Source organism: Vipera berus, assembly GCF_964194415.1.
Source record: "Vipera berus genome assembly, chromosome: 1".
NCBI lineage: Eukaryota > Metazoa > Chordata > Lepidosauria > Squamata > Viperidae > Vipera > Vipera berus.
In genome coordinates, this window is record NC_138202.1 from 86,583,071 (window position 1) to 86,607,934 (window position 24,864).

The 24,864-nt window shown below is 37.9% G+C and overlaps 1 protein-coding gene across 5 annotated transcripts in view; it reads right to left on the reverse strand.

Annotated features, from left to right (window-relative positions):
- ANO1 (anoctamin 1) overlaps window positions 1-24,864 on the reverse strand; it is a 173,859-nt gene that overhangs the window by 40,973 nt on the left and 108,022 nt on the right. For 4 of the 5 annotated variants that reach the window (XM_081312898.1, XM_081312901.1, XM_081312899.1 and 1 more), the window contains exons 7-13: window positions 21,813-21,864; window positions 17,793-17,858; window positions 17,236-17,291; window positions 15,184-15,225; window positions 10,630-10,694; window positions 9,486-9,620; window positions 5,993-6,153 (exon numbers count right to left, since the gene is read on the reverse strand). In XM_081312898.1, the coding sequence (XP_081169024.1) occupies window positions 5,993-6,153; window positions 9,486-9,620; window positions 10,630-10,694; window positions 15,184-15,225; window positions 17,236-17,291; window positions 17,793-17,858; window positions 21,813-21,864 (577 nt within the window). The remainder of the gene's footprint in view (window positions 1-5,992; window positions 6,154-9,485; window positions 9,621-10,629; window positions 10,695-15,183; window positions 15,226-17,235; window positions 17,292-17,792; window positions 17,859-21,812; window positions 21,865-24,864) is intronic. The other variant, XM_081312900.1, reaches the window with a different exon arrangement.

Genomic DNA, 24,864 nt, shown 5'->3' on the forward strand with positions numbered 1-24,864 from the left:
TAATTTCAGCATTAAAAATTCACAAAATGTTGTTCACATTTGTTCCCAGATTTAGAATTAAGTCCATTTTCACAAGAATTATAATGTCTTTTAGTATCATCAAGTTATTAACATGCAAATATATCTGTAATCAGTAGGGTCTTTTTAGCCACAGCAATGGTTTTATGACATAATAAACCACTATACATGATCAGGGTAAATTGGCATGAGTCAGACTGGATCAGCACTGCCTTTATGATGAGTAGTAGTTGCCTTCCAAGGCTTCAGCAGCTTTTTCTGAATTGTATTTGGACACAATGGAGCTTATAACTATGTTACAGAAACATCCTTTTTCAAGTCATTTTTGTTGTTGTTGTTAGCTGCAAAGTCGTGTCTGACCCATCGTGACCCTATGGACAACATTCCTCCAGGCCTTCCTGTCCTCTACCATCTTCTGGAGTCCATTTAAGCTCATGCCTACTGCTTCAGTGACTCCATCCAGCCACCTCATTCTCTGTCGTCCCCTTCTTCTATTGCCCTCAATCTTTCCCAGCATTAGACTCTTCTCCAGTGAGTCCTTCCTTCTCAATAGGTGGCCAAAGTATTTGAGTTTTAGCTTCAGGATCTGGCCTCCTAAAGAGCAGTCAGGGCTGATCTCCTCTAGGACTGACCGGTTTGATTGCCTTGCAGTCCAAGGGACTCGCAGGAGTCTTCTCCAGCACCATAGTTCAAAGGCCGAGATTCTTTGGTGCTCAGCCTTTTTTATGGTCCAGCTTTCACTGCCATACATTGCAACTGGGAAGACCATAGCCTTGACTATACACACTTTTGTTGACAGGGTGATGTCTCTGCTTTTTAGTGTGCTATCTAGATTTGCCATGGCTTTCCTCCCCAGGAGCAAGCGTCTTTTAATTCCTTGGCTACAGTCCCCATCTGCAGTGATCTTGGAGCCCAGGAAAATAAAATCTGTCACTACCTCCATTTCTTCCCCATCTATTTGCCAGGAATTGAGAGTGCCGGATGCCATGATCTTGGTTTTCTTAATGTTAAGTTTCAACCCAAGTCATACCTATGACTAATAACGTATATAAATACATGAAACAGGAGACCATGAATAGCATAGGAAGGCTGCCTCACATACAGTGATGCTTTTCTTAGGAAAAACATGTGCTTCAGGTAATATGTGAAGATCACCTATGTAGAAATTGTAGTGCATAGTATAGAGAAGTATTTCTGGTTTCATTTTTATAAATTCAGCTTTAATATGCCATATTTGGCAATGGTGTTTCGTACAATGATTTTATGCAGAGATTCTGTTCCTTACAATCAGCTTAGTGCAAATTTGAAGACATGGATTTCTGCCATGAGCTATGTAGGAGCCGGCATGAGTCACTCTGCTGAAATTCTCTGCAGTGGATTCCCTTTTCTGAAATTATAACTTACTTCCTTGGCCTAACTTTATACCAGAATTCCTGAGGTAAGTAAAATTGTAGAGAGCTGCATTGATGTTGGTTTTGTGCATATGGTGAAACAGAAGCTTGCCCAATTTCCCTCCTATGATTTACATACAAGTTTTGCAAAATCTCATGCCCAAAGTAGGCCTGAATGACACATTCGATTTTGAGGTGCGTACATCTGTAAGCAATTATCTTACAGTGGCTTTTTCTGAAAGATGAATATATAAAACATAAAAACAGTAATCAGGTGAAGAATCTAAAGAGAAATCTCTCTCCCTCTCTCCTTGTTTATCTTAGAAACAAATAAGGGGTGATCTTGAATAGGCGTCCCTCCTCAGAAAAGGGAGGGCAATAATTTCCAGTAATCTCCTCTGCAGACCTTATATCATTTCCTGTGACTGATACTTTCCAGCAAGAGAAAGACATGACTTGTGTCCACCCACAGTTTTAACTATTTGTCAAAGGAGAAGAGAAAAATTTGTCCCACAATAAGAAGAACAGAAGAAAGATTTTCCTCCTGTACTGGTTTTTGGTGAGGAACATCATAAGAAATATTTCAGTTTAATACATCCAATAATTAGCTAGGCTCAGTGTATATATAATTGCTGGTGAGCAAGGTGAGAGACAAATAGTCGTTTTACAGTGTTTCTGCTAGTCAGCTACCTTCTGCTATCTGAACATTTGCCTGATTGTATCACTCATATTTCCCTCTTCTGGCCCTTAAGAATTACATTTGCTATCTTTAGTCAGTTTGCACTGCCCCTCTCTAAAAAAAACAAACCACTGACAAAGGTTTAGGGAGCAAAAATTAGAGTTAAAAAAACCCAGCAAGTTTTCACCCAAAACAGAGCTGAAAATAAGACAGAAATGGATCCATAAGAGTATCTGGAGATAATCTCTTCCTTCTGATTTAAGCAAAGAGAGAGACTACATTTAACTACAACTGATATTAGATGAAATATTAAACTTAAAATCCAAAGACAACATTTGAAATAATTTCACAAACCTACTTCCTTCAAAACAACCAGAACTGTCTTCTCTCTCTTTGTAAGGATTAACTACTTTCTGTATATTTATATGATGATACCAGGCTAAAACACAACCATAAAGGCAAAGATTATACAGCTATCAAACATGTCTTCAAGCATCATGGACAAATATAATACAAACCAAAATTCATAAATAATTATATGAAAGTATTCTGCATAGGAACTACATTAAACATGTCCTCCAGAGTTTTATCTCTTTTTTCTCCAATTTGGGAACTTCCAGACATGTTGAGATTGTAGTTCACAGAAACCCCTCCAATACTCAATCTCAACACACAGCTGAAGAATTCCATGTTATGGTGTAGGGATGGCCTAGCACAGGGGTGGCAAACCTATAGCACGCGTGCCACAGGCAGCACGCGGAGCCGTCCCTGTAGGCACGCGCACCATCACCCAAGAGGGAGGTGGGACCAGGCTGCCCTGCCCCCTCTCCACGTGCTTCTGGCTGGTTTATGCAGCCCGGGAGAGGACACGCAGCTGGTTCCAGGCAGTTATATCGGCTTCTCTGAGTGAGGGTAGCTTCCCCGCCGTCTTGAAAGAGGCGGTGGTGAGGCCTCTCCTCAAGAAGCCTGCCTTGGACCCAGCTGTATTAAACAACTTTCGTCCTGTCTCCAACCTTCGCTTTCTTGCGAAGGTTGTTGAGAGTGTGGTGGCGCATCAGCTCCCTCTGGTCCTGGATGAAGCGGATTATCTAGACCCATACCAATCGGGTTTCAGGCCCGGGCACAGCACGGAGACGGCATTGGTCGCGCTGGTAAATGATCTCTGGAGGGCTCGGGACAGGGGATATTCCTCTGTCCTAGTCCTATTAGACCTCTCGGCGGCTTTCGATACCATCGACCATGGTATCTTGCTGCGGCGTCTCAGGGGATTGGGAGTGGGAGGCACAGTTTTACAGTGGTTCTCCTCCTATCTCCAGGGACGTTCGCAGTCGGTGTTGGCAGGAGGACAGAGGTCGACCGCGAGGTCTCTCATTTGTGGAGTTCCTCAGGGGTCGGTCCTCTCGCCTCTCCTGTTCAACATCTACATGAAACCGCTGGGTGAGATCATTCGTGGCTTTGGAGTTGGGTATCATCAGTATGCTGATGATACCCAACTTTTCTTTTCGACCCCAAACCACCCCAGTGATGCCCTCAACGTGATGTCCCGGTGCCTGGAGGCGGTTCGGGTCTGGATGGGGAGGAACAGACTCCAACTCAACCCCGACAAGACTGAGTGGCTTTGCATACCTTCATCCCGGGTTTATTCGGATGTTCCACCTCTGGCTATGGGGGGTGAACTATTACCCCCCGTAGATAGGGCTCGCAACTTGGGAGTCCTCCTAGATTCACGGCTCACCTTGGAAGACCATATAGGAGCTGTGACTAGGGGGGCCTTCGCCCAGGTTCGCCTGGTGCGCCAGTTGCGGCCCTATCTTAGCCGGGATGATTTGTGCACGGTCACTCATGCGCTCGTGTCCTCTCGTCTGGACTACTGCAACGCTCTCTACATGGGGCTGCCCTTGAGGACCACCCGGAAGCTCCAACTGGTACAGAATGCAGCCGCGAGAGTTGTGTTGGGAGTCTCCCGATACTCCCACGTTACACCGCTGCTCCGTGAGCTGCATTGGTTGCCAGTTGTCTTCCGGGTGAGATTCAAGGTACTGGTAACAGTGTTTAAAGCCCTTCATGGCATGGGGCCGGAGTACCTTAGGGAACATCTGCTGCCGGCATCAAGCTCCCTGCGCCCTGTGCGTTCCCACAGAGAGGGCCTCCTCAGGGTGCCACCGATCAGAGAATGTCGATTGGTGGCCCCCAGGGGGAGATCCTTCTCTGTGGGCGCTCCGGAGCTGTGGAACCAGCTACCGGTAGAGCTCCGGATGGCGCCCGATCTTCGCTCCTTTCGTCGCGATCTCAAGACGTTTCTGTTTGTTCAAGCCGGCCTAGCCTGATGGGGATTGGTGGGGTTTTTTAATTTTGTGCTTTAATTTTAACTTGGTGTTTTAGAATTTTATTCCAACTGTTTTAAAATGGGCAATTATTTAATCTTGTTTTAACGTTTGTATTTAGTATTTTATTCTGCCCTGTGAACCGCCCTGAGTCCTCAGGGAGAAGGGCGGTATATAAATATTATTAAATTAAATTAAATTAAAAATTCTACGCTCTTGCTCTCTTTCTCTCTGCACTGAGAGTCAGGGAGCAGCTGCAAGAGCTGGGCGGATCCGGGCTGGATGGTGGAGGCAGCTGCAGCATGAGTCCAGGTAAGCCTCTGGAGCGATTTCACGCCCCCCCGGCCGATCATTTTACGATGCTCCAGCAGCCTGATCCAGACATTGGAGGCCTGCAAAATGCTTCTGCTGCCCAGATCTAGGGCTGCAGAGCGATTTCGCTCCACCCCAGAGCTGATCTGGGCAGCAGAAGCATTTTCAAAGCTTCTGGAGTTCGCATCCATGGCCGTGAGGTGATTTTACGATGCTCCAGAGGCCCGATCCGGGCATCAGAGGCCTGCAAAATGCTTCTGCTGCCCAGATCTAGGGCTGCAGAGTGATTTCGCTCCCCCCCATGGCCGATTTTGCAGGCCTCCGACATCCGCATCAGGTCGCTGGAGCATTGCCCACTCGGTGGCCACACCCCCCGGCACCCAGCGATGCATAAGTGGGTTTCAGGTTGCAGTTTGGGCACTCGGTCTCAAAAAGGTTCGCCACCACTGGCCTAGCAGAACTGTCATGGAAAGCAATCAGACCAATATGAGAAGCACAAAATCAGAAAGTACTGCAGAACCTTCCGACTCCTACTTCCTCATAATTGGTATGCAGAACCATATGACTTGATGCTGGAAATAATAAACAACCATCATGACAGAGTAGCCATGGGCAGAGTTGGAATGTGCCTTTACTATGTACAAACATCGACATCCCAGAACTTCTTACATCTAAGTCATATGCAGGCATCCACCGCTGAAATACTAGGACGTTTTACCAGAATTTAAGGGTCCCAAATTCATAAGTGAAGAAAATTTTAATTTTTTTTTAAAACTAAAGTCTTACGTTGTTGTTTTCCACAAATCATTTTGCATGGTTTTCTATTGCTATAGCCTCTCAATATGTGAATTATGTAGGTTCTTCACAAACATGAGATGCCTTCAAAATTGAAATGGCACCTTGAGTGATATAAACAGCATCCTACTGGTAACATTAATGCACTTAAGTAGTTTAACTATGATCAGTCTTCTGATCAGATCAAGACCAAGTCCGCAAATAGATATTGTTGACATGCTATATAATCCCTAAGCAGTTTTGTGCCAAATGCTTCACTTTGTATTCATCCAAGCAGCCTTCTGAATTTTAACTTTCAGTACAGAACATAAATGTAAATGTGACAGTTTTATAACAGAAGGACCAAAAAGGGACAGTACAGATAATTAACTGTTGATGACATATTGTCCTACTTGTTCTCTATGTAAGGAAAGTTAAACTCAAAGTCAAATGAAAACTCCAAGCATACTCCAAAATTATATAAGCATTCTTACCCCAGAGAGCCATGAAGACTGAGAAGAAGACAGTGGCTGGATTATCAAAAAGATGGCTAGCCCGAGCAGTGGCACAAGCAGAGCTCAATTTCCAATAGCTACATGTTCTGTCACATAAGGGGCACATGGTGATATTGTTTCTCTGGTCACACATCTCCATGCTAAGGGAAGGCAAGCAGTAAATGAAAGGTGAACATATCTGTCCCTTTGCTTTCTACTGAATCCCTGAGTTGTGAAATACATGCACTGAATATGATTTGATGCTAAGCATATTTATCCAATCTTAACTCTCCCCCCCCATTCTAGATGCATTGTATTAACAGTGTAAGCTGCATGGCATGAACATTATAAATGTAAGTTAAATTCGAAAGGACAGGAGCCAACTGGCATCAGGGATTCCTGACAATTGGAAAAACCAGATTAAACATTTGGGCTTATTACTCTGGTAAATTCTGCTGCACTTAACACTGTGGCCCTTCTGAGTACTTTTATATTGATATAATCACTTGGGCTATGTTTTTTATTTTCTATTACTCCACGAGACTGCAATAGTACAGTGCACTAAGACTGTCTCAGTCTTCTAATCACAGAAATATAGTGGTCTAATACTGTATCAAAGGATCACTATCCAACCGTGACAGAGTGATTTGAAGCAGGCTGCAGAATCATGCATTCCTGGATTCTCCTTGATCTTTCTCTTCTCTTTCCTTTCCAGCATAAATTATTACTATATTTGTATTATTCATTATTACTATATTTGTATTATTCATGTTTAGATCTAGCTGTTCTTAGTTTTCATCCAGAATTCCTTCTTTTTTGAGCATCATGTCTGAACAAGGTATATTGTCTGAAATAAGGAGGATTGAGCCATGCACATTATCTATGTCATCAGCAAACTAAACCTCATGGTTTGTAACAAGTTTTAGACAATATGAATAAAATGTAAGTAAAAATTGTCATTTATCCAGACAAATCCAAATGGTAGGTCCACTGCCTTTGTTTATCCAATCCATCAATTGATGTTTTCACCATGAAATCACTTCCAGTTACAACAATTTATTTATTTAATGAATTTATATACCACTTTCCTTATCAGATGGTACTTATCTGATCATGATTAACATTAAAAAAAACTTAGCAGGGCCAAATCTGGTTAATACCACATGGAACATGTCCATTAATAATCAGGAATAAAAACTTGTTTCAAAGGGAGTCTTTAATTAAACATATTTCAGAGTTGTGTAATTCTATTTTAATGAATTTAACTTTTTGTGACATTGAATATAGGCCTCAGACTGAAATTTTAACAGGACTGAACATATCAATGTATTTCCTCCAAATCTATATGACTATTACATTAATATATTATTATTTTAGGACATTTGTATGACTGTGTACTTTATGAATTTTATACTTTATGGCTTTGTTAACATTTTTGGCTACAATGGTTTAGGTAGTTACGCAAACAAGGTGGGACTTGTTTTTGGGTGGGATGCAGGGGACCTTGAAGAAACTTTTTAAATTTATGTTAAGCTTATTGCACGACATATGTCACAGTTTCCATGTGTCACAATGATCAGGAATTGTACTACCACATTTCAACATTAGCAGTCATAGGTGTCTCTGGGGGCTGCAAAAACTGGGATCAGTGACCACAGCTTGCCATTCTTCTTTTAAGGTAGTTGTTACAAGGGTTTCCCAAAATTGAAAAGATGTAACAGCAGAACATCACAGAACAACACCACTTATATTGTTCTGAGCTTTGGGAGTAAGTCTGGATTGTAGGAGTCGCTAAAATTAAATAATTTAAAATAATGTATTCCTGAATTCTGTTTATTGGAAAACAGAATTCCTTTCCCCTCACATATTTTTCAATAATTTTGGAATGCAAGCACTTAATCCACTCCTTTTTCTATCTATGTTAAACACAAAAAAAATCTTAAGGCTTTCTGCCTAGAGTTTGCTTGTAACTTTTGATCACAGAGTTTCATGATGGTTTCCAGCAAGCTTGCCTCAGGGGCAAAGCTAGCTGACTTTGAGCCAGTCACCCTCTCTTAGCCCGAAGAAGAAAGCAGTGTCAAACCACTTCTGAAAATGTTGCAAGGAAACAGCAATCTCTCTTTCTCTCTAATCTATCTATCATCTATCTATCTATCTATCTATCTATCTATCTATCTATCTATCTATCTATCTATCTATCATCTATCTATCTATCTATCTATCTATCTATCTATCTATCTATCTATCTATCTATCTAATCTGTCATTGTCCCTTCCCATAAAAGCTATTTGACTATTCTGGTGGCCTGTGCTTCCTTATGTAGTCAGAGCAACAGCAATGGATAACTTCATATGACGCAGCTTTACTGCAACAAATAATCATGCAAATAGTTTTTGGAAAGAGAAATCGCCGATATGTGGGTTTTTATTGTTGATCATTTGGGCTCCATAGATGCCAACTAAGCATACTGAAGACACAACACTAAATTATACATGAAAAGGGCAACTAGGGATATGTCAGTCCTGACAACAGAAGAATGGATAGAAAATATGATGGAGCTAGCAGAGATGGCAAAATTGATTATTTTAATTATAGAAAAGAATATGTTCAGTTTTGTTTTTACTTGGCAACCACTTTGGGACTCTATAGTCAAGACTGAAAAAAATGAACTTTCGACTTTGAGTTTTGCTGATTAACATAATTTGTTATCATAGAAATGGCTAGTACTTGTTAAATTGGTAAAGTAAAAAGTTGAAGCTGTAATTGTATTTTGTGCTTTATTGTGCTAAAAAGAGTTGGAAAGCAATGGTTTTTCCCCACTTTCCCTTATATTTCTTTTTTTCCCTTTCTTTCCCTTCCCCATTTTCCTATTTTCTTTATTTTCATTTGTATTTTACATCATAAAAACATCAATACAATTCTGGAAAAAAATGGCAGACTGTGCTCTGTTTCTATACACTAAAATCTCATAAATGAGAGAGGCTGTACATACAGGTCCACTATACAGTAAACTATACAGTGAATGCCCATGTTTTCATACAGTTAAGAAGAAGCACTTGCCACCACCACCCCAAGTCATTTTGTGGCTCTGAGTATACTGAGAAGTGGGAATTTATTGGAGCATAAATGTTATAAACCATTTAGTTTTTGATTGTGCTTATTTGCATTAATCAGCGTTATATCTCAGAAACTTAATTAAATCCCTGTGACCAAGAAAACTAAATCCTGAGGAAATGCTGACAATTAACTTCTCATTATTTATAAGCAAAACTCATGGTTGTAACAATAACATCCTGATTTCAGAAATGAATGTTGTTAAGTTGTGATATATATACTGTAAGAGTATGGCTACAGAACCTAAATCATTAGCTTTAGTCAAAATCATTTAGGATACTTTTCAGCATACTGAACACAAGTGAAAATGATGGCTTTGTACAAAGCACAGATAATTGTATATGTATATTTTACCTTTAATTGTGTATGTATATTTTACCTTGGTATATTCTCATCAACAGTTGCACAACCATAAAGGAACACGATAATTCCCACAATAGAAGCTGGAATGAGCATTTGTGTATAAACTCCCAGCCAGGCAAAGTATAGTCCAATCTTTTCACCAAAGTACTTCCTGAAATAAATTATAGGAGGAAAACACTATATAATGTATCATGACAAATGTATCGTGGCTAAATTTATGAATTAGACAGCAGGGCTGACTTTGAATGGGAAAATAAATCCTGTTGATTAGCCAAAATGCATTTCCTCTTGGAGAATTCATGTCCACATGCCATTTGGAACAGATCCAGTTCAAAAACCAAGTAAGTAATCCACTCTTGCTTATTAAGTAGCTTTATCTTTTTATTTCTATAGTTATATTTGGCACTGTTTCATAAAGGGAACCAGGAGCACACTCACTTTGTGAAACGTGGGACAGGAGGAAATTGGATATTGGGTTTATGATCCCATAAACAACCTTTCTGGTCTAGTGCCTTGAATGGCTTTATAAGTGGTAGCCATCACCTTGAATTGTACCTGGAAGCCTATCGGGAGTTAGCGCCACATGTGCTACAAGGGCGTAATTTAGTGTATCCATTATTACATGAGCTTCTGCAAATCAATTGTAACTTCTTTATTAGTAGAGCAAAAGATCTGCAGACAAAAAATTCCAGATTGAATCTCTTCGTGGCATTGGGAAAGAGCTATCTGCAATTTTAGACACTTCCTGTTGTTCAGTGTATACTAGTCTTCCTGAACTTGGTACCCTCCAGTTGTGTTGGGAAAACTATTCTGGAATTTTGCGACTAGAAGACCCAATACATTTACAGATGATTAAATTCAGGAGAGCTTGTTTTAAGATTATTGCTTGTAAATCTGGGGAAAAACAGGGGACTATAATATGGCCTATGGAATGTGAATTTTTATCCTAAACTTAAGTATGCTTTATTTCTTTGGATTTCTTTTTCAAAGGCCACTTTTCATAAACTGATGACTAGCTCTATGAAAGATACAGCTTTCTGAGTACTGTAGCAGGCCACAACTGTTACCCAAAAGCTGTAGGCTACCACTATTAATGCACATATACGAACACATATGCTCTTAGAGTAAAGGACAAGTAAGGAGTTATCACTGTTTCTTACCTAACTAAGTCAATTGGTTGATATTTATAAAATACTCCGTAACTTGCCCATTCTTCACACAGGAGCTAGAAAAGAAATTTAAACAGAAAATGAAAACCGGAAGCAAGTAATTTCTTATTTCAACACTACTGCATAGTTCTCAGTGTCTTTGGTGTCATTATATTTTAGTTTTATGGTCCACCAATATATACAGCTTGCATTAAAAAATGAATATGCCTACGGTTTGGCTCACTGTCATATTCTTGTATTCATTTATAGAGGAACTAATAAACAGAGGGTAGTGAGATGCAGCTGGGATGGGTAAAAATGCAAATACCAGAAAAACTCTTGATAGATCTGGAGGATGTGCTCATTCTTTTATTCATGAATCTGTATGAGCCAGAACATATGCAGTTACTAAACTAGTATGAGATTCATTTTGGTGTAACCAGCTGGATGACCTTGGGCCAGTCACATTCTCTCAGCTCTAGGAAACAGCCAAGTACAAACCACTTCTGAAAAACCTTGCCAAAATCTTGCCAAGAAATTAAGTTAGATTAAGGCGCTACTTTGCTATTTAGTTTCTTCAGTGCATTGTCATAAAAAGAAAAAAATTGGGCCATATATTTAGAATGTTTTTGACATTATGTTAACTATTAATGATTAAATACATCCAGTAAAACCATCTGAGATAATGTTATTCTTCAGAGGCTACAGGAAGTCTTAATTTTACATTAGGATTGGTACCTCTTTTAAAGAAAGTGAGGAGCCAGCACGACAGTTCTGAACTTAGATCAAAGTCTCCTTCATGGATAACCACCCCCAGTCCTTCTCCAGAGATTATGGTCAGAATTTTATATGCCACCAAATAACTTTTGAATTCTGAGCTGAGGCCAGCATACTTAACTCTAGATTCAATAACTCATACATTTAAAAAAAATCCTTTTATTTTTAGAACTGGTTTCATTTAAACATTTGTACTGATAACAATATGCATGTTGGAGTATTTATCCAATAGCAACTCTATTTTCATTCACAGCATTCTTTCATGACAGCTGAACTGAATTTTCTATAATATGAAAAATGGTATGGAACATGGAATTAACAACTGATACATGAAAAATCCCTGAATGATGAATATAATCAGGGAAAACAAGAAAGGAAAAGGAATATGATAAATTTTCTGAGGGGTGTGTGGGAAAGTGACTAGGGATTAGGATCTTAAAAGGCGATTATGATTATATGAAATCTTTTACCTAATGTAGCTGTACATGTTCTGATGCCACTTGGAACATGTGCAAACGAAGCTGCTGCATTAAATGGTCCAGGTCTGCATCATTCCCCCATAAGAAGGTGTAGTTGCTAACCATGAGATCAGGAATACACATGGTCACATATTTAAGACAAAACCCCTCTAGACTGGACTGAAGTGGAATAGAAAATGATCCCCTCTCCAATAAATTTCCATAATAGTAAGGGTGGCCAAGCTTTTTTTTTTTAAAAAAAAATCCATTTGTCCTTTAGAATAAAAACAGATAAATTTGTATTGAAATATGATTTTTCCCAATGTTTTTGAGTAGATCCAGATTTCTACCTTCTTATTCAAGTGCTTTGCAATCTGAGCTTATTTTATTGTCATGAGATGGCAGGTGTTCCTGATGTTGTTTTTCTGTTCTGCACCTCTCCACCATCCTGCAATTTCCCTGGGTACCTGCCTTTCTTTGGAATTGAACACCAGGTAGCAGATTGCTGTAGAGATAATTATATGTTGCAAAACAGGACACCCGTTTGCACCACTTATTCACACAGAACTAAATCAAGTGACAGTGCTCTATACTTTATTTATCAGGATTTCCCTTGGAAAGCAACCCCCCAAAAATAAAATAAATCCATTTCTTTTCCATTAGTATTGATAAAAATGGCAGCAAAAAGGAGAAAGTTTAGTGAAGCTCAGTGGGCTAAGACGCTGAGCTTGTCGATCAGAAGGTCGGCAGTTTGGCGGGTCGAATTCCGAGTGCCGCATAACAGAGTGAGCGCCTGTTACTCGTCCCAGCTTCTGCCAACCTAGCAGTTCGAAAGCACGTAAAAATGCAAGTAGAAAAATAGGGACCACTACAGTGGGAAGGTAACAGCATTCCGTGCGCCTTTGGTCTGTGTGTGTGTGTGTGTGTGTGTGTGTGTATAATGTAATAAGCAATTCGCTAGCTTTTGTAACAAAAATAATCATTTGTATGAGGGACCACTATTTCATATAATGGTAAGGATGACACTGTTGTGATAAGTACCATGACAGGAGAAGTGGCCTTAAGTTACTTGAGTTTTGTTGAGAAGTGGCCTTAAGTTACTTGAGTTTTGTTTAATTCACCAGTCTCCAGGTCTATTTTATTAAAATGGCCAGGTTTCTTTTTTGCTTTTGCCATCCGCTTATTGTGTGATTGACAGTATGCATGTGCAGAATGTCAAGTTTGACGACTGAAGCTTCTAGGAAGTGTGCAACTAGAAATAGTTATCTCGGTTTTCATAAAAGCTTTGACTACTCAACTTGGATATTGCTGATTATCCAAATATTAGGGGAGTTATTATTGTGCCTCTTAGTAAACACAACCAGATACACAAGCTCTAAAGGAAACTATTATGTGCCTGCAGCACTTCAACCTTTTAAAACTAAAGTGCTAACTCTTCTGCTTGTATAGCACATGGAGTTCTGCTATGAACAGGGTTGTGCCAGCAGCAGTTTAGTCCAAATTCGTGAGGTCTCTGCTCTGAATTCCTCTTATTGTTGCAAATGCACTTGAGGCTCTCCCATTTAAAGTTCTGGCTTAAACAAACCTATCAACAAGTTCTAATCCAACTTGTACTAGCACAATTCCCCACTGAAGAAGTAGGTAGCATCTAGTGTAGTCTGTTATGTGCTTATCCTCACAATCCTTATCTATGCCGAGCTTAGCCAAAGCCTGGAGTAAGATCAACCAGAGAATGTTGAGTCTTAACATCATGCCCATTGCTGTCTGAGGCCATAAATTAATCTATGTGTTTGTATATTTATTTCATGAAGCTTATTTTAAATCACATTTATTAGTTTGTGTGTCATGTTTATTCATCTGACATATATATATATATATATATATATATATATATATATATATATATATATATATATATATATATATATGATAAATATTTGACATATTGATGTAATGATAGCTGTCTTCCAGTACTTGAAAGGCAGTCAACAGGGCTGATTGCACCAGAGGGCAGGACAAGAAGCAACAGGTGGAAGCTCATTAAAGACAGATACAACCTGGGACTAAGGAGAAATTTCCTTACAGTGACAGCAATTAATCAGTGGAATAGCTTGCCTTCTGGTATTGTGAATGCTCCATCACTGGAGGTTTTCAAGAAAAGATTAGACACTCATTTATCTGGGATGGTATAAGGTATCCTGCTTTGGGCAAGGGTTGGATTAAAAGACCTCCAAGGTCCCTTCTGGCCCTATGATATGATTCTAAATGATATACAAAGGGATAGATTTACAGTAAGCCTTGTACCTTTACTACTATGAGCTCAGGTATCACCTTTCACCACATACTTTTTGATATGCTTGTGCCGTTATAGAGGTGGGTACTCACACTGTCACACTTAAGTGCTCTGCCTTCAATAGTATTCACCAGGAGATTCAATAATACTCCTCTTCAAAATGCTTATGGCTAAAATCAGACAGTTGCATGCATGCCTTTGAAAAGCCATTCCTTGGGAGATGATCTATCCTCACCTATCAAATGATCAAATCAGTCCCAACAGGCAACTATGTGATTCATATTAAATACCCAATAATGTGAAGTCTCTAAGAAAGTGACCAAATTCTTGCCACAGCAATGGCGGTCAGAACCCGTTGGAGCTGAACGCTACAGAGGCATACTTAGTTTTTGCTGTGAATAAGTTTACATATGGGATAGACTGCATGTTGGTTTTCCTTTTTTTCTTTTTGGTCTGTGATTTTAAATTCTTCAATAACTGATGTCTGCCTGCATCTACAGAGGATGTCCTGCCATAGTTAATACAAGAGTTTAAAAGAGCACTTCTAAACATCTCTGCCTTTCTGTAAAATATTGGCAATTGTCTATATCACAACACATGATTCTTAAAGTTGACACTTGAACATGCTTGTACTCCCCTACATCAACTTTTTGGCAGGATTACAAAGTGAAGAGAAGGGCTCAAGACAACAGGGAAAGACTGAAAGACAACCCTTCAACTCCACACTGAAGATGCCGCCAGGAAAGAAAAAAAAAGACTTCTGTTAGGAAATCTATATGTCTAAACTGCAGATCAAATACCTAATTATGGTTTGTGATTCCAATCAAGCGGATAAATATTAGATAAACATATTAGAGTGTAGATAATGGATAGTATTAGAACTAAGTGATATTATATAGTAGATAGTAGTATTGATATAATTTTTTAATTGTTTTTAACTTTTGTATTTTTTGTTTTTAATCACCCTGTAAACCGCCCTGAGTCCTTCGGGAAAGGGCGGTATATAAATACAATAAATAAATAAATAAATAAACTTACTTTTCTGTCATTAGGCTCAACATATTCACCTTCATAATCACCCTTTAAGAAAAGAAAAAATGATGTTATTTCACAAGGAGTACCTAAAGCTGGAATATATTCTATTTGTATCTAGCAGTGTTTCCCACAAAAAGCTAATAATAATCCAAAGGTCCAAAAGGAGTGAAAAATATATCTCCTTCGGAATATTTTATTCTAAATCTTATGATTGACTAGATATAGCCCGAAGAACATAAGATTTGTGTTATTAAACCATAGCAGTTATTTTTTTAAAGTTTGCATTGACATTCATTTTTCAAGCACGAGATTGACTAAACTGTCACTTTTAAAGAAAACATTTTATTTATTTGCTTATTTATTTATTTAAATTTTAATGCTGCCCATCTCCCCTATAAAGTGACTCTGGGTTTTAAATTATCATCATAAAACATCCACCATATAAATGCATATTATTAATGACTAAGAATTTGCCAGAATTGAAAACTAACTTCATTTTTATATTATATTTTGTATATAAAAAGTCACAAAAGAGTGCTATGCGTGCAAAAAATATAAACATCATTTAATATGTAGCCAGAATAGAAAATAAATTGAATGGTTAACATATCTTCCTAGTCTATCACCTTTATAAGCATAAAAAGATATCAGATATATTTAAATCAGAAGATAGGTAGGTAGGTAGGATATATATCGTGTTTCCCCTAAAATAAGACTGGGTCTTTTATTTTATTTTTTTGCCTCCAAAAGAGGCACTAGGTCTTATTTTCAGGGGATGCCTTATATTTTTCCTCTCACACCTGTCTCGACTCACGGTGGTGTCCCACATGGATGCCGCCCACTTCTTCTACGGCCACTTCCGCCTGCTAATGGCAGCATGGTGCCACTGCCATGATGTTTGGCAGGTGAGGGGGGATCTGTCCCACGTGCCCTGCTTACTGTGCTGCAGGCTCCTCTAGCCAGGCTTGCCATGACACCCCACTTGTTCTGCGGCCACTTATGGCAGGATGCCACGTTGCACATTGCACACATCAATGCCACTGTCAGGCTTGGCAGATCCGCCCGATCTGCCCCACATGCCACCTGCTTTCCAGCTCCATCACATTTCTCTGCCGCCGTGGAGCTGGAGAGCTTACCACACTACTGCCCAGATGTCCTCGCTTCCCCCAAGCATTTTTTCGCTAACCTGATTTCCAACTCCTTCTCCATCACGTTTTTCCATCACATTTCTCCACCACTGTGTTTCTCCATTGCCACATGAAGGGAAACAAAAGAAGTTTATGGGACTAAAAAAAAAAGTTCAATCAGACCTTCCAACTTCATGAAGGGTTTTTTTTGCGAGTAGTTGGAAGGTCTTATTGAACTTTTTTTTTTGTCCCACAAACTTCCTTTGTTTCCCTGCACACAGCAGCGGAGAAACACAATGGAGAAATGTGACGGAGCTGAAAATCAAATTAGCGAAAAATGCTTGGGGGAAGTGAGGGCATCTGGGCGGTGGTGCGGCAAGCTCTCCAAGTCCGCAGTGACAGAGAAATGTGTGATGGAGCTGAAAAGCAGGTGGCAAGGCAAACCCCCCAAGGGCGCCAGATGCTGAAAGGGGTCCGTCTCAGCAGCTGTGGTGGGTCCGTGGGCAGAGCTGCAAAGGGGGCCATGGGGCCGAAAGCGCCAGCAGTCTGGCTCGAAAGGAGAGTGAAAGGGAAGAGACAGGTGGAGTCTTAACTAGGGCTTATTTTGGGGGTAGGGCTTATTTTGGGGGAAACACGGTACTTCTTGAAGGCAGAAAATCAAAGTGAATATTTGCTGAGTTGGTTATTTGCTGAGTCAATTATAAAGTTCTGTTTCATGTAAAATGAAAAGAAATTCAGTTTGGGACTAAATCCATAACAAGTTGGCAGATTCTTAAACAAACTGCTAATTTTTAATCTAAGTGTACAGCTGGCTATGAGGTCTCATGAAATATTGAAGATGTTTAGAATAGCGTCATTCATACCTAATGCATTAGGGATTCTTGGTATCATCTTCTAGAAACACCAAATATATTTCAAGACTACTTACATCATGCAAGGGATATGCAGCATTGTAAACACTATTGGCAAGTAGACTGGTGATCCCTGAAAAAACAAGAAGAAATATCTATTTATATCCTCACAATTGAATTCTCTAAAGTAATTCCCTCACTTTCCATTTGTGGAGATTTGCCTCTCAAAACTTCACTAATTTTTTTATTAAAGCATGAATCTCATTTGATTCCATATCTTTTAACTGTATGGACTATAAAGTGGGGTTGATATCTAGAAAAGGAAATCTAGAGAGAATCAGAAATCATGAATTTCAAATCAAGAGAGGAAGCCAATGAACTTCAAATTAATCATTATAATAACTTACCTACCTTGAGTCTTTAAATTGGATTTGAAAAGCAAGCCCACAGATTTGAAAGAGTAGCAAAAGGCGAGATTGTAAGAAAGAGAAAGCTTGGATTGAGCACATCCCCACTCACATATTCATGCAAACCGTACGCACACACTCGCACAGAAGAGTTTTAAAATCAGATTTAAGCTTGATTAGAGAAGCTATTTGGAAAGTCCTTGGAAAGGCCTTGGCATCATACTTACCATATTTATCACATTTTCGTCTTTTATTTAAAAGGGCAGTGTCCTTCTTTCTTCCCTCTCCTTTCCCTGTTTACACATTTGTCTATTAGTTATATAATTGAGCAATTACAAGGCTTGTGCGACGGGAGACTCTGGGAAATGTATATTATTCCTTCAGAGGAATCATCTTTAGTTTGGAATTAAATAAGATTAGACACACTGGGAGATGCTGAGATTTTGTAGTGAATGAAGAATGTGCCTTGATAAAGCTGATCATAGTTCAGCTGTCTATAAATTTTTGAGAGCTCTATTTTATTCCTAAATGTGTTTTTTTTCCCATTACAGCAGCTAACATTAAAATAGCAGCTTTCTAATATGGGAATCCTAACAAACTTTGAAGGGATTATGTTACCTAGGAATACATGCTTGAGGTTCCTGATAGCCTATTTCGAACACTGTCTTTAATCTAATCAGTAAAACCATATAAAAAGAATAAAACAAAGCACTGGACAGGAATACAAAAAGGTATATACTATTGTTTGTTAAATACTATTTTGAGAAAATGTTTTCAGTTTCCTTAAAACCCAAAATTTGTCTTAACAAACAAGTAACTTCACTATAATTATTTCTTCTGAATGCAGCATTGTAACATTTCCAGTTGTATTTTGTGTTAGCTTTCTATTCATTATTGTTGCCAAATGTTCTAGAAGACATTTATGTTCTCCTGATAATCTATCAGACAATTGTGACATTCCACAAAAAAATTACTAGGAATACCAAAACTTTGCCTTTGCTTTTTTAAGAAAATGAAATGATCAGCGCAACTGATTTTGAAATTATTTACAGAATTGCAATATAAAAAGGAGCACTAATCCATACACAAACTAGTCTATTATCAACATTAGCAGCAACCTTAAGTGAATTTCTCTCTCTAAATCATCTGCCAATATATGTTTATAATATTTAAAATAGCAAAGTCATACAGAACTATCTAGCCGTAAGATAATCAGTTTTATTTTCTCAAGCGTACTGGAATATCCTGCCGTTTGTGACTCTAAGTGGCAAATATAAATCTGGATCTTAGCTGCTCCCTTTTTAAACAAGGTAATTCTCAGAAGTCTAGATCCTTTTGTAAAAAAAAAAGAAAAGCCAACCCTGCTCATTTGTTAAACATCATGAGCATAATAATCCTACCTGCAGCACACAGAGGCTATAACTAAATTCTTCCACTGAGTCTTAAAAGCTTGAAACCATACATTTACATTTTGACCTACAGATTGTCCAAGTACCAACAACAGTCCAAACAAATGGCAGGAAACATGTATAATCTTCCTCCTCCCATACTGAAGCTGCTAGTCCATTCATTTGAGGGTAAAATACTAATTATTTGTAAGCAGAACTCTTGAGGTGTCTTAGGTCAGTTTGGAGATAAAGAGCTTTACAGACCCCATTTCACATCTGTATCTTGGCGCATTCAAAATAGTTTATCATTACTTCTAACCAATAATTACTATTACTATTTATGTTAACAGACTGCAAGCATTCATACTTTTTGATACAAATACATTCCAGGAGATGCAAGATCCATTTACATGCAAGCTACTTTTTAAAAAATTAGAGTTTTTCCTGTATACAAATCTGGAGAAAGGAGTTCCTTTATTAATGTAACCATACCTATTAGCTTAGCTTATAATCATAATCACAAACTGCTTGGTAAATGCTACGAAACAGCTCTGTGCTAAAAAGGCATGAACTCCTTGATCTTGATTTTTCATGCTGCAGAAAATATCCTTTTTCAAAGATACCATCCAAGGTTAAAAAAGTATGGGTTGATTCCCATATTCAACAGGTTCAGTAAATGACTGCAATGATTTTAGAAAGTGATCTATTACATAACTCAAAATTATGATTGCCGTATTTCATAGTCTGTGTGGTATTTGGGTATAATCCAAAAAATCTGGAGAGCACCAGGTTGAGGAATGATATCCTACACCTAGATCAGGGGTAGGCAACCTTGGCTCTTTTGTGACTCGTGGACTTCAACTCCCAGAATTCCTGAGTCAGCTGACTCAGGAATTCTGGGAGTTGAAGTCCACGAGTCACAAAAGAGCCAAAGTTGCCTACCCCTGACCTAGATGAACCAAACTACTTCAACACATGCCTGTAGCAATCCGATGTGATACGTATAAAATGTAATTTGGAGCATATGTGGACACACATAGGACCTGTCAGGAAAAGAGGAACAATCTCCTTTTCTTTAATTACATGGTAGAAAAACTGTGTTTGGCTTAAAGTGCTCTCAACAAATACACACATTTGGTCCTTTGAATCTAAATTGCTGCACAGCACTTGCCTTCAACTCATTAAAATCTTTATAGCTTTTACTGCAATAGATCAACACAACAATGGAAAGCCAAGTTGATCTAGTGTTAAGGCACCAGGATAAAAAGGAGGAGATTGTGAGTTCAAGTCCCACCTTAGCCATGAAAACCAGTTAGGTGACTTTGGGCTAGTCATTCTCTCTCAGTTCAACCCACCTCACAAGATTATTGTTGTGGGGAAAAGAGGAAGAGAAAGCTGTGCTGGATATGTCTGCCGCCTTGAGTTATTTGTCAAAATAATAAAGGAGGGATACAAATAAATAAATAAAATAAAAATTCAATTCTACAGCTTCCCTTAATAACATATCTAATACCAGATGAATTTATGCAGAGACATGTCTCTAGGTATCTCCTGCAAAGTGTTCACAGCAACTTAATATGGAAGAAAAGCTGGTGTACATACAGAAAATCAGAACACAATGCCTTGAAATTATGAAAGCCAGTCAGGAAATATTTAAATGTTCTGTTTAAAGCAGAAATGACTTCTACTGGGATCATACTAAAGCTGAAGAGGGCAGTCACGCAGCCCTTGGAAAAGTTGCATCTGCTTTAAGGAGCTACAGACAGGTTCCACAAGTTCTTAAATGCCTTTTGCTCTGAGTCTGAAGTGTTGCATGGTCTTCATTCTCACAACAATATATTGAATTAAAAACATTGTTTAATGGGGCCACATAATTAATAAACTCTTCATAATGCAAGGAATAGAGCTGACACAATGTTCTTGGATGAGATGTAAATATATGATTAAAATTCAGCATGTGTGAGATCAGATTTAAGTTTTTTCTTTGTTAATTCATTATGCTCTTAGTTTAAAAGATTTTTTATTATATTTCTTCTTTTTACGTTAAACAATAAACTGTTCCAAAATATCTTTTAAGGATCAGTCCATATATATCCAAATATACAAGCAGTAGTGATATAGATTGACGACATGATATACTTTACACCAGAATTAATACAATCAACTTGAGTTGCCTTTCGTTTTCAAAAAACAAACAAACAGTGGATCCCTGTTTTTCTGCCTATACATGCCTTCATATACAAATCACATTAATTCAGTTTCCCTTGTTTTCATTTAATTATCTACTCATAAAGAGCTCTTTTACATAGTGCAAATTAAAATAATGTAATACTGAAATTTAAAAAGAAAAGTCACATACGGGAGCTAAATTACAGTCACAAAATCTGGGTTGCAAAAATCCAAAGAGCCACTGTATTAGAATAAATGAATCTTTGCTTCCATCAGGTAAATTTTACAGGTTAGATCTAGAAGCTTTTCCCATACTTTCTAGGTTTAGTGAAAACAAATGACATTTGTTTCTAAGTAAACATGGAAAGGAATGCAACACATGTATTTGTACAACAGGACCAAATCCAACAGTCTTGGGCAATGGTTCTTATAAATAAAATTTACATTAACATACACATGCAAACAATGATTATATCTATAAGAAATTCTTTTATTTATCAAAATCTTGCACATATATTGTGAGCTAAAAATCATTGCACAAAACGTCTTGAAGCAGGTCATCATCTACTATATATTGCATTCAGCATCTTATGGAAAGGTGCAAAAACTTACAATCTCTTGAAGTATAAACTAAAAACATTCTGAAAGCTAGGGTATAGACTAATTTGAAATGTAAATACATTTTCTTACCCATGCTATACTTGGCTTTGGTGCATGTAGTTCTTTTCAGTATTTCATAAACCTATAGGAAAAATGTTACATAAACATCAGAGAACAAGTAGCTCCTTGAGAAATGGGAAATAGTATTTTCTTTGTATACCGCTTCAAAGACTAACAACTGCAATGCAAAATATTAAAAATGTGAAAGTCCTACTATGAAAAACAATTATTTTGCACAACATCGAGAAATACCATTACTATCAGGTACTCCTTTTCCCCAAGGTTAGAAAATAGGATGTTTCCACAGTATCAGTGAGTAATTAAATGGGCTATTATTTATTATTAAACCAATCCCTTTGATTACTTGTTCATATTGTGGAAGCATCCTATCAACCTTATTCAAAACAAGTTTATGCATCGTTGTGACTTTTATCTCTGACTATAGGTTTCAGAGGCTGATAGTGCTCGTCTCAACACATAAAGCAAACATCACCCATTTATCAATTAGATTAGATGCTAGTATTGGGTGGAGAAATATGTTTCCTTCATTCATTTGTATCCGTTCCTTTGGACTACAAAAATTCAAATGAATCAAAGAGATTTAGAAAACTCTAAATATGGTAATTCAGATTTTTGCAGTCCAAATCTGATAGCCCTACATTTAGAAACCTCTCCTAATCTATCATCTAGTTTACTTAGTTTTTATCCTGTCTCAGTTTTAGAAGTCTTTCCTTCATTGCATGGGCTGTTACTCCTTTTGACACAGTTTCTGAGATCATCTCACCTTCATCAAGGAAGAGGGATTGAAGCAATATGTACATGAGAGACTTAGTTGACTAACTTTGAAGCTTTGATGCAGGAGCATCTGGGGGTGTATGTGGATAATAAAAAAGGCAAGATACAGGTCAGTCCTCAACTAAACTGTTCGTTTAATGATGGTTCAAAGTTATCATGGTTTCAGAAAAAGTGACTTTACAGCCTGTCCTTGAAACTGTGATTGTTACACAACACATACACACACACACACACACACACACACACACACACCATGTTACCACAAGTTTGGGCACTTGGCAATCAGCTTACAAAACTTACAACGTTTCAAGCTTTTTGTGTCACTTGCTCACAATCTGAGGCCTTTCCAACCAGTTTCCAAAAACCAAAATCAATAAAGGAAGCTGGATTCACCTAATGCCTGTGGTAATTCACTTAATGACCATGTTATAATTGGTCATAAAATTGTCTCCCGTCATATGATGATTTACTTAATGACCACATTGCTTAGCAACCAAAATTCCAGTCCCAATTCTGGTCATAAGTCAAGGACTACCTGTGGTGTTTGCAGGAATGTGATTGAAATAGGTTCTTGTGCATGTTTTGCACACATAGGGCCTTGGCTGCATTGCTACAACTACATCTTGCCCCTCCCCCCATTCTTTGCAGTCATTGCTAGTTCAATAGATGGGACAGTAAAAATTTATTTCCAAGAAAAATTGAAATAATTTCAGAAATAAGTCATATTATTTTGGGGGAAGTTAGTTGATTTCCAAGACAATCCAAGTGGTGCGCTTTTGTATCAGCAGTGAATTCTGTCCTGCAGAAAGTCTGCCACATTTATTAGTATCTTTGTAATACATGATTACAACAAAGCAAATCCCTTTGAGTTTAGGTAAGTAAACGTATGCCTTCAACAAGTAAAGATCAAATAAAGATCAAGTAAAGATTTTGAAAAATACATCATTGGTCTTAACATGGAAATCAGTCATCAAGGAATCAACTTATATAAACGCATATATCTCCAAACAAACATTCAAGAATAATAGTGGGATTTAAAAAATGACTTTAAAAGGGGGACATTTTTTAAAATTCTAATATGGGAAATATCTGATACCTTTTGTTCAGTATAAACATAATGTAACCAGGAAATGTCATGTTCGCCAGGCACAGCAAATTGAATCAAGTATACATTGGACAACTGCCTGTAATAACTGCTTTCAATATAAATGAAAGTATTGACTAATAAGATACAGTTGGTACAAGCCCCGTATGGCATGTGTAATTCATTCATATATTTATGATTGCAACCTTTCTGAAATAAATGTTAAAATTATTATAAAACTTCAAGACCTTTCCAGTCTAATGAGTCACCAAAGTGGCGTATACAATCTCCAGGGCTAGGCACGCCTGTAGAAACAATCATATCTTTTTCCTATTTTGTTTTGCTTAATTAGGTCTTATGGATGGTGGTGAATAAGACAATAGTAGCCATACCTAGTAATTAGCTCTTACACAGCTGTGTTCCCAAGTCATGGAAACCAATTAAAAAGACTTACCACCTTTCCTTACCTTTTTATTTTGCGGAGGGTGGGGAGAAAGCATTCTGGACAAAAACAATATTGATAGCATAACCCAATTAATGTATCTTTAACAATTCCCAGTTAACAATGGATAGCGTTGCATTCCCCAGAGGTTTTTTGGAATGCAGAATTGTAAAAAATTATATGAAATTGTATAACTATGAACATGTTAACATGTCGCATTAGACAGTGACAAAAGTTTATTCTTATTGGGTCATAGCTATGTATGTATATGTGTATATAGATGCCTTTATACATACGTGTCTGTCTGTCTGTCTGTCTATCATCTATCTATCATCTATCTATCTATCTATCTATCTATCTATCTATCTATCTATCTATCTATCTATCTATCTATCTATCTATCTATCTATCTACCTGCTTTACAAAAGAAGCAGAAGAAACCTGATGTCTATAGATTTTTTTTGATAGATATCTTATATCCTGCTGGGCTGGGAGTGTCATTATCAATTGTAGATTGACTGTACTCCTGTACAACCTGTGATTGTAATTCAAAATATCTGAGTAGCAACACTTTGTCCATCCTCCACTTTCTATTTTCTTAAAAAATTAAAATAACATATTTACATTTTCTTCCTTTTCCTTCCCTTCCTGAAATTTATATGCTATTCCTTGATATATCTAAGGGGGTTTTCTGAGTTAAATGAAATAAAATCTATGAAGAAATAATTGTGTTTTCCCTAACGTGGAGGGATTTATGGAAA